At 33.8% G+C, this 15,142-nt stretch overlaps 1 protein-coding gene across 1 annotated transcript; it reads left to right on the top strand.

The window, feature by feature from the left end:
• Positions 1-458: 458 nt before the first annotated feature.
• Positions 459-1,592, top strand: LOC140861147 (F-box/kelch-repeat protein At3g06240-like). Its single transcript, XM_073264158.1, has one exon. The coding sequence runs from the start codon at positions 459-461 to the stop codon at positions 1,590-1,592; it is 1,134 nt and encodes a 377-aa protein (XP_073120259.1).
• Positions 1,593-15,142: the final 13,550 nt, after the last annotated feature.

Raw genomic sequence — 15,142 nt, forward strand, 5'->3', positions numbered from 1 at the left:
CTTCTATTATTATTAACCTTTTGTGTTTTTTGAAATTTTAAGCACAAAATTAGTTGTGTGCTCGAAATTTAAAAATATAGGAACATTGAATTCAAGATTAAAAAACATATGGATCTATTTAATCGTTTTTTTTTATAGGATATTTTTAAGAATTTCCATATTTCATAGGGGTAATACACTCGTGTAAATTTTTGTTGTCCAAACCAACTTTGAAGTGTAAGCCTAAAAAACCATTTTAAATCGGGATCATGATCATAATAAGTCGCGCTTCTTTTTGGAAAGCTGAAGTTTAAAGAAAATGAATGCAGTCTTGTTTGATAATGGTGCACTTTACTCGGAATTTGTTTCCAAGACTCTTCAATGGATATCAGTGGCTTCTTGCTTGATCCCTTTAAATTCCAGCACATGAACACTTGCTAAGGAGAGAAGAGGATTCAGCAAGAAATACACAACAAACAATGGCAGAACCACGGCTACCGATGGATATGCTCATAGAAGTTTTGATACTTCTCCCGGTGAAGTCGATACTAAAATTCAAGTGTGTTTCCAAAACTTGGCGAGATTTGATCAGCAGCCCCGTGTTCATAGATAGGCACCTGAAATGTGATAGAAAACAGAGTATCCTGCTTGTGAAACGTTGTTTGCCACCACAAAATGGAGAAGATGTAGATCAAATATTCTCTTTTCACGATCCGGATTTCCCCGAATTACTGGTCTCACCCAATCTTTCATTCCCATACATCCCTTCGTGCGATCCCTCAAATCTCCAAATTCAGGGTCCTTGCAATGGCCTTGTCTGCATCTTTCTGGGAAATAACGTTTTCATGTGTAATCCGGCATTGCGAGAATTCAAGCAGTTGCCACCTCTGAAATTTCCACGGGGTTATGAAGGCCAACTCTTAGGATATGGATTTGGGTTTGTCCCAATTGTTGGAGCTTACAAGGTTATCCAGATACGGGAATATGAACCGCCTGATTTAATAGATTTGTTTTATGATGATTCGTTGGCGAATGAACCGGTAGGAATCCAGGTTGATTTGTACGATTCAGCCTCCAATTCGTGGAAGAAAATCGATGCAAAAGAGCTCCCTTATATCACTACTTATGCACCTAGTGTTGGAGTCTTCACTAATGGAGCGATTCACTGGAATGCAATCTCTGCTCCCGGGAATCGTCCGTGCATTCTTTGTTTCGACACGGGTTCGGAGACTTTTCCACAGATGGACGTCCACGAGAACTTCCCTACAACTGATGAAAAGCGCATTTTGCTGATGGGGTTAGATGGTAGCCTCGCAATGGTTTTCTGGGATTATACAGACGAAGCAGCGTGTGATGTCGAGATTTGGGCGATGAAGGAATATGGAGTGAAAGAATCATGGACCAAACAGTTTTGTATCTACCCTGGCCCTGTTTATTTCCCTCTTTTGATTTTGAAGAGCGAGCGGTTGGTGTTTGTAACCGGTGATGGTCGACTGGTGGCTTGTACAATCCGGGGCAACCAGCTCGACGAATTCGGGATCGTTGGATTCAAAATCGCTCTCAGTGCAGTGGTTTACCAGGAGAGTTTGATTAGTTTACAACATATTATTTGATGCTAAAAACAAGATTAGTTTATATTTCTGATCTTTCCTATGAGATAACAGTTTGTCTTTAATTTGTTTTCCTCACATGTTTATGTGAGAGCCTTTTTTTTGCAATTGAATGATTTTTCGTGTGATTGAGATTGGTATCATGTTCCTATTTGGGTTAATAGGAGTGTTTTTCTTATTGAACTGAGGGATCATTTTTGAGATTTAAGTCAATCTACTTTGGATGCTATTATTTGGGTTGAAAGGTCCCTGTGTTGACATAGAATTGTTTTGTGAGATTTTACCTTTAGACATTATGGCTAGGATTATTTTTTTTCCGATAATGAACTTACATCATATGAAATTTAGTATGCTAGTTGATTGTTCTCTTTCATGTCTTTGTTGTATGGGATATGTAAGTTGATAAAGATTCTGTCTTGTATTTGTTTTGACCACTAGAAAAAATGATTGTGGACTTAGTTTTGACAAGAAACTTAGTTGATATGTGAAGATATTTTTGAGTTAGCATGGTTAAGTTTTGCTAAAAGTTTATTATTGGAGTTGATATTTTAATTTCTATGTTTAAATAAACAAATTTGGGAACAAATTTTGGCTCACAAATATTTGAGGATAGAAAAGTATATTGTACAAGCATGTGTAATCCATCATGATGTGGTATTATGTAATTGTGGTGTTTGGGAGATGAACATTAGAGTTAACTTTTTGGTTTTATGTTTAAGTTGATATAAGAATTTCACTTATGGTACTGAGAATTGTGTAAAAAAAAATCTCAAATTTGTTTTACAATGGGACATATATAAGTAAGTTACATTAATTCTATTTAAGTGGTTCTTAGCGACGAAATTTTATGGCGATAGGTTTGATTAAGATTAGAATGACACATTGAAATGATAAACTATTTTGTTTTATCAGAGCACGCAGCGAAAACATGGTTATAGGGAACTGTTATTGGGAAGCTAGTCATGTAAGAGTGGATTTAGTAGATTAGATTTCTAAGAGACTCCGTTATTAGATTTTGATAAGTCGAATTTCGAGGATAAAATTTTTTTTAAGGAGGGTATATTGTAGCGCCCAGAAAATCCATAAATCAATTCACGAGTATTAACAGGATTTAAAATGAAATTTAAATGATTTTATTTTATTTATTTATGATTTAAAGGTTATTTTTAATTAAATGCTTTTATGTGATGTGTTAATAATTTAAAATTTGTATTTAAAATGCTTCGTGTTATGTATATTACATGAGATTATATGTTGCAAAGTTGAGTTTTTAGGTGTTAAAAATATATATTTAAATCTTGTGTTAAATAATTTAATGTTATGTAATTTGCCTACTGTTTAATGATTGCAGGTTAGTTTTAATGTGTTTTAGGTATGAGTTTAATTCCCGTGACGAAGGAATCAAGACTAGCCTACAAACGAGTTTTAAAAATTTTAAAGAGATAAATGACCATTATGCAGATTTCGATTAAAAATGATGTATGTTATTTAAAGTTTAAAGTTAAATATATTTTTGGTGCATAATTATTTAAATTTGGGCTTGATAGCCAAGTTTTAATATATTTGAGGGAGAAATTTTAAAGTTAGTATTTTTATTTAATGGTCCAGTTAAGCCCATTAGTTTTATAAAAGAGGGTTAACATTCATTTGAGAGAGAAATCTTCTCCCCTGCCTAGCCGCAAACCCCACCCCTTCTCCCCAATCTTCACGTTTCACTATATAGAAAGATTGTTCAATGACCCGTTTGTGGCAAGGCTAGATCGAGTTCCTGAGGTACCGATTACTCCCTACCAAGAAGAAAGACAATTTTTTAACGTTTTGAAACCACCATTCAAGAGTATAGGTGGTAAGTGCATTTTATGCAATTAATATGTTTGTGATTTTAATGGGATTTTTCTTTGTATCGAGTAGAATTATGTGTTTTGGTTGTTGTTTGTGTGATATGCAGGAAAATACAACATTTGGTGAAAAAAAAAAGAAAAATTTAGGAAAAATGAAGAAGCGCTTAAATGAAGAGTAGAAGCGCTAAAAGTGCGTAATGGAGAAAGGGTGGAGAGACGCTTATGCGCTAGAAATTTAGTGCGTCTGCGCTTAGTCTAGGCAAGAAATTTGAGAGAAGCGCTTCTGCTCTTAAGTTGTAGCTCTTCTGTGCAAGATAAAATTGAGAAGCAGCGGTTCTGCACTATAAGAGCAGCGCTTCTACTGTATTTTGGATAATTCCGAATTTTGGAAATTTGAAACAATCGATTGCTGGACTTTTGTTTCTCGGGCTTCGGAGAATATATAAAAGAGATTTTCAAGAGCACGTGGAGGAGGGAAGCTGCACACTTGACATCAGAAATCACACGTACAAAGCACAAGAGCTATCGATCAAGAGAGGAACTTCAAGGCGGAAAAATCTACAGCAACTTTGAAGAACAACAGTAATGTAGTGATCGGCACCGTAATCACCTACTAATCAAGAGCTTACGCATGCATTTAAACTTAATTAAAACATAATCAGAATTAAACAGATGAAAACATAACCAGTTACAATCCCAAAGAAAGAAATATGTAAATACTTAAGTTATACAATCATATCGAATGTGAAATATAAACCCATAAATACTAAAAGCTTAGACAAAACAAACATCTTCAACTGCTGTCAACCTGTAGTCTAAGCTCTCCTTGAACCACCCGCCTCCAAACGCAAACCTGCCCCATGGAATAGAGTGTCCCAAAAACAGTACGAGGACATGAGCATAAACAGCTCAGTACGAGAGTATGAGTATACAATATTATATATGCATGTATGTAAGTGTACGGATACCATGACTCGAGGTCAAGAATATCTGATCAAGAAAAAACTAGCTAGGGCCCTGGGTATATAGCACGCTGTGTCGTCGCTTCAGGAGTTGACCTACATACCCAACTGATGGTGACATGACACAAGTCTAAGTGTCCAACCCAATATTGGTGACCTGACACGAGTTCATATGTCCAACCATCTACTAACAGGATAGGGTAAATACCCTACTACAGGATATCACAAGAATATAGCTCAAGATGCTCATGCAATGCAGCATAATAACATGTCATAATACACTCAAACAAGTGATATCATATCATCAATGCAACACATATACATGCATACTCAGTCTGGGTATCTCGAACAGCACTATCATACCTTAGATACTAGGCAAGCTACACCAGCTCTAATGTCCAAAATTATAGTCCGCACTACAATGCAAACTACTCATGCATCACAATCTTGAACAAAAGGTACGTACATATATTTTAATTTAAAGCTTGATTAATATTCACTTATTATGAATTATTTAATTATATAACACAAGACAGGTTAGATAACTAGATAAGTTGTGCACAAATGCAAAAAATCTATGTTTTTTTTTTGCCCAAATAATCTGATATTGCAAAATGAATAAATATACGTTGATATTGTTGAAAATATATATAAATATATATTATTATTTATTGTTGAATGTTGAAGGTTGAAAGTTGAAAATTGAGTTGTAAAATATTGAAAATTAGTGTGTGATGATGTAATTAATGATGTATTAATTTTTGACTAATCTCCAATTGAGATCTATAAATAGGTCTCTCCATTTGTGTAGAAAAACATAATTGTGAAGAGAGAAAAATTTTATAAAGTGTAGAATTTGATAAATTTTGAGTTTTTGAGTTTTTACTTTTTACCGTAAATTTTTACTTTTTCACAACACGTTATCAGCACGATCGCTCGAAGGTTCTCTATATTTTCCGACGCTCCAAAATACAAGAAGAAGTCAAAAATATTCAACAAGTAAGAATTTTTATTTTACTGTTTATATATTTTTATTGTGTATATATTAATATATAATATCATGTTATGAAAAAATAAGTTTTTTTCAAAACTTGTTATAAATCCTGGGAGGATGTTAAGACGACATCCCACACTCCCGGTAAGGGATACGACAAGTATAAAAGCCTCTAAGGTTTTTAAACAATAACGTGATATATATTTATTATGTATATATATATTAACTATATTAATATATAATTTGATGTTATTATATAAAAGGTTGTCTATGACACTGACCTTATAATAACGTGATATGATATATATTATTGTGTATTTATATACTAACCATATTTGTATAATCTCATGTTATTATATAAAAGGTTGTCTACGACACCGATCTTATAATAATGTGATATGATATACTATACCTGACTTTATACTAACTATATTGGTATAATTTCACAACATTATATAAAAAGCTGTCTACGACACTGACCTTATAATAATGTGATATGATATACATAATTATTTAATTATGATTATCATTATATGCATTACATGATTATCACGAATTTTTATTCAACACATACTCAATTTTTTCTTTACCCCCAACGGTCACAAACGGTAACAAAACGGCTAGTTTTTGCCCTATAAATATGTTCACTCAAACTCATTTTCAATCACACCAAATTCATTCTTTCTCTCAAAATATTTTATCCTCGGTTTTTTCGAAGATGGAGATGATGACATTTATAAGGATATTTTTCATAACGACTATGATCATCATGCTCACGAGTCTTTTACTCACCAGCGATTTTCCAACACATATTTTTTTTCTATTTGTATACGCACTTGTAATTTACGTTCTTCCATTATTTTGTATTGTCATATTTATGGAAATTAACTAATAAAATGCATTGTTATTTTCTAGTACCACCATGTCGAACTTGGCGAAACTCGAATTCATTGCACTTGATATAACCGGAAAGAATTACATGCCATGGACCCTCGATGTAGAAATGCATCTCGAGTCATTGGGTCTTAACGAAACTATCAAAGAAAATAACATATCATCCTCACAAGATAAAGCAAAAGCGATGATATTTTTACGCAGACATCTTGATGAGGGGTTGAAATGTGAATATTTGACCGAAAAAGACCCAATGATTTTGTGGAAAGGGTTAAAAGAACGTTTTGAGCATATACGGGAAGTTATACTTCCGACCGCACGAGATGAATGGAATACTTTAAGATTCCAAGATTTTAAAAAGGTGAGTGATTATAATTCTGCGATGTATCGAATTGTCTCACAGCTGAAATTTTGTGGGCATAATATTACTGAGATGGAAATGCTTGAAAAGACATTTTCCACATTCCACGCATCAAATATAACTCTACAACAGCAATATAGAGTGCGTGGATTTTCAAGATACTCAGAACTCATCGCATGTTTACTCGTGGCGGAAAAGAATAATGAATTGCTCATGAGAAATCATCAGTCCAGACCTACTGGTTCAACGGCATTTCCTGAAGCAAATGTCGTAAGTAAAAATGAAAACCAAAATCAAAGATATAGACAAGATTTTGGTCGAGGTCGTGGACGAGGACGTGGGCGTGGACGTGGGCGTAGAAATGATCGCGGTCGTGGTCGAGGCCGTGGATTTGAAAATAAAAGAGATAGTTATTTCAATAACTCATCTCAAAAGAACGTCACGAACCACCCACAAAAGAGGCAGCATGATAATACGGGTGAAAATGAAAATCATCCAAAAAGAACTGAGAGTGTTTGTTATAGATGTGGCACTCCAGGACATTGGTCAAGAACTTGTCGAGCCCCTGAGCATCTGTGTAAGCTCTATAAAGATTCAATAAAGGGGAAAGAAAAAGAGACCAATTTTACTGAAAACATTGACCATGCAAGTGGTTCAATGAATTTAGATGCTGCCTACTTTTTGAATGATTTCGAAGATATTGATTAAATATACTGGTGGGAAAAGAATGTAACAATGTAATTTTTATTTTATAAAACATATTATATTTTGCATGTATTGTTTGCATGTATCTTTCTTAATTCATTTTATTGCATATTGTTTTTGAAGATCATTATGGAAAATGCTATGATCAAAGATGGAAATAATGCACTGGAAGTTTGCATACCAGATAGTGGTACAACGCACACTATCCTCAGAAATGAAAAATATTTCTTGGAATTAAAACCAACAAAAACAATGGTGAATACAATATCAGGTCCTGTAGACTTGATTGAAGGATGTGGCAAAGCACAATTTTTGTTACCTAATGGTACAAAATTTTTGATAAATAGTGCTTTATATTCACCACGATCACAAAGAAATTTGTTGAGTTTTAATGATATATATTCTCATGATTATGATACGGAAACAATAACCGAAGGAAATGAGAAATATATGTGTCTTACTACATATAAATCAGGAAAGAAATATGTAGTTGAGAAATTATCAATGCTCCCTACTGGATTGCATTATACACATATAAGTCCAATCAAATCAAATATGGTTATTGGAAATTCTTCAATACTAACAAATTGGCATGATCGATTGGGACATCCTGGTTCAATAATGATGCGAAGGATTATAGAAAATACAAGTGGTCATCCACTGAAAGACCAGAAGATCTTTCAGAATAATAAGTTTCAGTGTAAGGCATGTTCTCTGGGGAAACTTATTATAAGACCATCACCAGCTAAAATCCAAAAGGAATCACCCATATTTCTTGAACGTATTCAAGGTGATATTTGTGGGCCAATTCATCCACCATGTGGACCATTTCGATACTTTATGGTATTGATCGATGCCTCTAGCAGATGGTCACATGTATGTTTATTGTCCACTCGGAATGTGGCATTTGCAAAATTGATGGCTCAAATAATAAAATTGCGGAATCAATTTCTCGAATATACGATCAAGAAAATAAGACTTGATAATGCTGGAGAATTTACTTCCCAGACTTTTAACGACTATTGTATGTCGATGGGAATTACTGTTGAATATCCTGTAGCTCATGTTCATACACAAAATGGATTAGCTGAATCATTGATTAAACGTCTGCAGTTGATTGCTAGACCAATGATTATGAGAACGAAACTCCCTATTTCTATATGGGGACATGCAATTTTACATGCTGCTGCATTGATTCGCATCAGGCCAAGTGCATATCATAAACACTCCCCATTGCAGCTTGTATTTGGCAAAGAACCAGATATTTCTCATTTGAGAATTTTTGGATGTATGGTGTATGTGCCTATTGCACCACCTCAAAGAACAAAAATGGGACCTCAAAGAAAGAATGGTATTTATATCGGCTATGATAGTCCATCAATCATTAGATATCTTGAGGCTCAGACAGGCGATGTGTTTACAGCACGGTTTGCTGATTGTCATTTTGATGAAAATAACTTCCCAATGTTAGGGGGAGAAAAGAAACACATCGAAAAAAAAAATCACATGGTATGTACCATCATTATTACATTTGGATCCTAGAACTAAACAATGTGATAAAGATGTACAGCAAATTGTGCATTTGCAAAGAATAGCAAATCAAATGCCAGATGCATTTGTAGACACAAAAGGGGTAACAAAATCATATATACCTGCTGTAAATGCCCCTGCTCGAGTTGAAATTCCAAAGAAACAAAATGAAGACATTCATGATGTCATAAAACGCCTGAAGCGTGGAAGGCCAATCGGTTCAAAGGATAAAAATCCTCGGAAAAGAAAATACATAGAGAAAAATGATGATCAGAAAATAGAAAATGGTGTTCCAGAAGAAACACACGATGATGAAAATATTCTGTCAGAACCACAAACTGACGAGAATCATGAAATCTCTATCAATTATATTAATACTGGAAAAATATGGAACCGAAAGAATGTACAAGATATTGATGAGATATTTTCGTACAATGTGGCATGTGACATCGTAAATGAAGATAATGAACCAAAATCTTTTGGTGAATGCAAAACTCGAAAGGATTGGTCAAAATGGAAAGATGTCATCCAGGTTGAATTAAATTCGCTAAATAAACGTAGTGTTTTTGGACCTATAGTCCTTACACCTAAAGGTGTTAAACCTGTTGGGTACAAATGGGTTTTTATTCGAAAGAGAAATGAGAAAAATGAAATAGTGAGATATAAAGCTCGACTTGTTGCACAAGGTTTTTCTCAAAGACCTGAAATTGATTATGAAGAAACATATTCTCCTGTTATGGATGCAATTACGTTTTGGTATTTGATCAGTTTAGCAGTGTCTGAAAACTTGGACATGCGTCTAATGGATGTTGTTACAGCTTATTTATACGGATCACTTGATAGTGATATATACATGAAAATCCCTGAAGGATTTAAGATGCTAGAAGCACAAAGTTCAGAACCCAGAGAATTTTATTCTGTGAAATTACAAAGATCATTGTATGGGTTAAAGCAATCCGGCCGAATGTGGTATAATCGGCTAAGTGAACACTTGATGAAAAAGGGATATGTAAATGATCCAATATGCCCTTGTGTTTTCATCAAGAAAACAACATTGGGATGCGTGATTATTGCTGTATATGTTGATGATTTAAACATCATTGGAACGAATAAAGAAATTCAAGAAGTGATGTTATACTTGAAGGAAGAATTTGAAATGAAAGACCTTGGAAAAACCAAGTATTGTCTTGGTTTACAAATTGAACAAAAAGAATGTGGAATTTTTGTTCACCAGTCTAATTATACAGAGAAGGTCCTTAAACGTTTCAATATGGATCAATCAAATCCTTTAAGTACTCCAATGGTTGTCAGATCATTGAATATAGAAAAGGATCCATTTCGTCCATGTGAAGATGATGAAGTTGTTCTTGGTCCTGAAGTACCATATCTAAGTGCCATTGGTGCCCTTATGTATCTTGCAAATTGCACTAGACCAGACATATCTTTTGCAGTAAATTTATTGGCAAGATTCAGTTCATGTCCAACGAAGAGGCACTGGAACGGAATTAAACATATATTCCGTTATTTACGAGGAACGACGGATTTGGGACTTTTGTATCCAAAAGATACAAATCAGAGAATAATTGGTTATGCTGATGCTGGATACTTATCTGATCCACATAAGGCACGTTCCCAAACCGGATATGTATTTACTCGTGGAGGCACTGCAATCTCTTGGCGATCACAGAAACAAACACTTGTTACAACTTCATCAAATCATGCCGAGATTATTGCACTACATGAAGCAAGCCGTGAATGTGTCTGGCTTAAATCAATGACTCGGCATATCCAAACTTCTTGCGGATTATCAGTGGACAAGAATCCAATCACATTGTATGAAGATAATGCCGCATGTGTTGCCCAAATGAAAGAAGGATACATCAAAAGTGACAGAACTAAACATATTCCTCCTAAATTCTTTGCATACACTCAAGAGCTGGAGAAGAATAAAGATATTGATATCTGTTACATTCAATCAAGTGAGAACTCATCCGATCTCTTCACAAAGGCACTTCCCACGGCGATATTCAGAAAACACATTTATAATATTGGGATGCGCAATCTACGAAATATGTGAAGAATCATTCATGTTGACATCAGGGGGAGTTTACGTGGCTGCACTCTTTTTTCCTTACTATGGTTTTTGTCCCAATGGGTTTTTCCTAGTAAGGTTTTTAACGAGGCAGTATACAACACGTAATGGAGATAGTCATTCTATCATGATCATCATCACAAGGGGGAGTGTTGAAAATATATATAAATATATATTATTATTTATTGTTGAATGTTGAAGGTTGAAAGTTGAAAATTGAGTTGTAAAATATTGAAAATTAGTGTGTGATGATGTAATTAATGATGTATTAATTTTTGACTAATCTCCAATTGAGATCTATAAATAGGTCTCTCCATTTGTGTAGAAAAACATAATTGTGAAGAGAGAAAAATTTTATAAAGTGTAGAATTTGATAAATTTTGAGTTTTTGAGTTTTTACTTTTTACCGTAAATTTTTACTTTTTCACAACAGATATAGATTAATGAACTCTTTAACCAAATTAATAAATTATTCGAATTTTTCCCACATTTTTGTCATGTATGGAAATAAATTCCTTGAGGTTGACTTTTTGAAAAGCTAAATGTTTGAACGAAGAAAAATCAATTTGCGAGTACTACATACTCGAGTTGCAAAGTACTACTAATTTGTCCATTCTTTCCATATATTATGAATTAAACAATTTCCTGCTGAATACCTGCGCGAGAAACACAACATATTTTCGAACTTTTAAAAGTTTTGGGTTTTGGGCTTTATTCTACGGGCTTTTGGGAGATATAAAAGAGAATCAAATGCACAATAGAGAAGAGAGAAGCCGCACAACAGCAGCACACATATGAGAGAATCGAGAGAAAAAGAAGCGGCACACTCAAACAACATAACCACACACAACTACGCATTCAAGGAGGCTTGAGATACGGATTTGAGACGTGGGAGCAACGACAAGGGATAATCGAATCACAAGATAGATAAAATTCATCTGGGGACGAAAAATCAATTCTACTCTGTGATTTTATTATCTATCTTGATTTATTATGAGATTTTTGAATATGTCTATGCGTTTAATTATTTTATTATAAACTTATTGGTTGTTTCTAGAGATTGACGGATCTTCTTGATTTGATTTTCATGTTTTAAATATTATTTTGTCCACTATTATTTGTTCTTAAAAATTTATTTGTGTATTGTGAGGCTCATGCGCTCAAGCCCAAGCACCACCCCGGCCCAAATCCCTACTAGGTATTTAAAACTGAATTCTTCCAGCACTCTGGGGAGGGAGCGTTAAAAATATAATCTATCTATAAAAGATCTCTCTCTCTCTCACTCTGTGAAAACTCTATCTTTTTTTCTCTACGAAGAACGTGAACGTGAAATGCCATCTGGAAAGATTCAAACCCTCTTGCAATCAACCTTAAATTCAACAATAGCGGAAGATGGTAAGTGGAACGTGTTCAATTGGTTGGGGATAGTTTTCTACAATTATTTTGTTTGAGTTGATATTGCTTCTAACCTTGTCTAGTATGGTTAAACTAGATATCTATGATCCAATCTGGGGAGTTAAGCCAGATATCTATTGTAAGGCTTGAAATTATTTAATTTTAATTCGAGAATATTTAATTTGGAAATATTTAGAGTATAGAATTAAATTCTAATATTCTTAAATTATTTAGAATTGAAATGAATTAAATCGATTGTCCGAAGACTGAATTGTAAATAATGAAGACTTGAGGGGGCTAAAGTGAAATTTCTTATATTAACTGGCTTTCCTATGCTATATCGTGTGTGATTGTATGTAACTCATCATATTTTTGGCAGCAACATAACAACCCATTTGAAATTCTAAAGGCCTACGCCACTTATGATCAGACCGCGCTCAAATTTTTCTTAGTTACTACAATTCACAATATTTCTAAGGATGATTAAAAAGTTTCTTAAGCAACGACTCTAGTTCAGCTAACCTTTAAGTGGGACAAATGGCTCTATTCAACTTAGGATTGATCGACCCATTTTTACAAATAAATCTAATCCTTGAAAAGAAACATAACCATAAAATTCATTGATGTTCAGTTCCAATAGATCATCCGATAATATATAGAATCTAAATGGGTACTAAAGAGATCTCATTCATCCATTCACCAATTTATACTTTCGTATCTTGGGAATTCTAGATTCCACCAAAAATTCAATAATACGGTCACAAAATCCCAAATTTTGGTTCATCCAATTTGTCATACGACTTACTTTTCTTCGATGATATTGCAATTCTTAGTCAAAATTTTCCAATGGACTTAACCACCTTTTCTATCTCAGATGCAACAACTAAGTAATCCATATTTACTCTTGAAGTCAAAATATATCCATGAACTATTATCTGTTTATGGGCTTAGATTGTATCTAAGTACCAAATAATTCTCACATATCGCATGAAGACATATCTCAAACCTCTAGTTCAGCTTGACAGCAGGTTTAAAAATCTAAAAATTCCCAAATTATTATTATAGGATACATCATGAATTCATATTTCAAGAACTTAGTGTACAATTGGACACCTCTAAGGGTATGCAACCCGATCGTAAATGCATTCTCATTGTACCTCCAGTACATTAGTATTCACCGATAAATAAATCTACAGCTTAACCAAAAAAACTTCCTGAATATTCTATTCATCAATCTGTACACATAGTTGGTGCAATAGTCATACCTGATGACATTCACAAAATCTTGAAATGCAAACATAAAGTACCCAAAAGTGCTCTAGAGACAGCTCTATTTCCCTATCTCGCGACTGATCACCCAAATTATCGATTCTAAATAGGGAATATTCACTTCTGAATATGTTATTAGTCCTAATCAAATCATTAACACAATCATTCAGCTTACCAAAATCGTTTGTTTACTCTTAACGATTCTGCTTATAACGAAGCAGTTCATTAAACTAATTCACTAACTAGCAGTCTTCTAGCTAGAACGTGATATAATTGATAGTCATCATTCCTCGGAATAGATGGTAACTTAGGATTTTATCTAGTATTAATACTAAATCTCAACTGTCTAAACACTTACTATGTGGTTACGAGTCAATTCTCTACACAAAAAATCGAAATGATAATTGAAACTATAATCCACCCAAATCTTTGCCATGACGGATCATGAAAGAAGACAACTATACAAGTAATGCTAGCTCAATACGAAATGAAATAGTGCAAGTATTACAAAAAAATAAGGTGGAAATAAAAATCAAGATAAGTGGAAACAACTCACTCATAATTCAATTCTAGGGGTGAGTGAATAATAATGGAGGCTCCAAGAACAATGAATATGAGCCAATAAGATCACAAATCTGGTGATCACTCATCCATGGGTAGTGACATCATGCCCAAACAATCAAAGCACGATCAAGGACAATCAGTGTGACATCGAAAGAAATCCACACAAATCAATAATTAGGGAACAATGGTCCCAAGAAATATTCAGATGTCAACAACACACTCACATCAACATGTGGCTCTAGAACCGGTGAAATTTGTTTCAAGAAATGTGAAATACGAACAAGGTCTTATTAAAAATTTCAACCAATGTCAAAGTAGCAGAATACAACGTTGATTGATTTCATACGAATCCATAAATGTACAAAGGATGCGCAAAGAGATTTCGGATATTCGAAAGTATATGTTGCAATGGATATGAGAACAAAAGAGGAAAAAAGAAATAATGATCGGAATAATAGTTCATATAATCGAAAGACTCAATAGTAACCGATTCACTATTGTTTAAAATCATATTGTACTTGTAACAAAAGTAAAACGCAGGCTATTCATAATATAATACAAAGTCTGTATCCTAAGTCTTCGCACGAATTTTCGATTCATTAACTTAACTGACAACATACGTCTATCAATTTCTAAACATGTTATTCACTTAGTTGCATCCGACTAAAATCCATTATAAGAAAATAACTTACAATAGTAACACCACAATTAATATCTCATAATGCGCAAGTTAATAATCTTCGACAAACTCCTACCTTCTCATCAAAATTATTTTGCGCCACTTAGTATCTCGAATAAATCTCACGTACTGTCTAAGACTGAAAGGAATATTGGTACACCAATTCCACTTAATTTGAAGTCGCATGCTCTTTAAAGACATTTAAATAGTACACTTTAAACTATTATGAGAAATCCTTAAACAAAAACAAAAACTGAACTACACTTT

Source organism: Henckelia pumila, chromosome 4 (assembly GCF_033568475.1).
Source record: "Henckelia pumila isolate YLH828 chromosome 4, ASM3356847v2, whole genome shotgun sequence".
NCBI classification, from domain to species: domain Eukaryota; kingdom Viridiplantae; phylum Streptophyta; class Magnoliopsida; order Lamiales; family Gesneriaceae; genus Henckelia; species Henckelia pumila.

Excerpts from the sequence above, each read along its gene's own strand:
- LOC140861147 (XM_073264158.1), top strand. The coding sequence starts at position 459 with ATGGCAGAACCACGGCTACCGATGGATATGCTCATAGAAGTTTTGATA.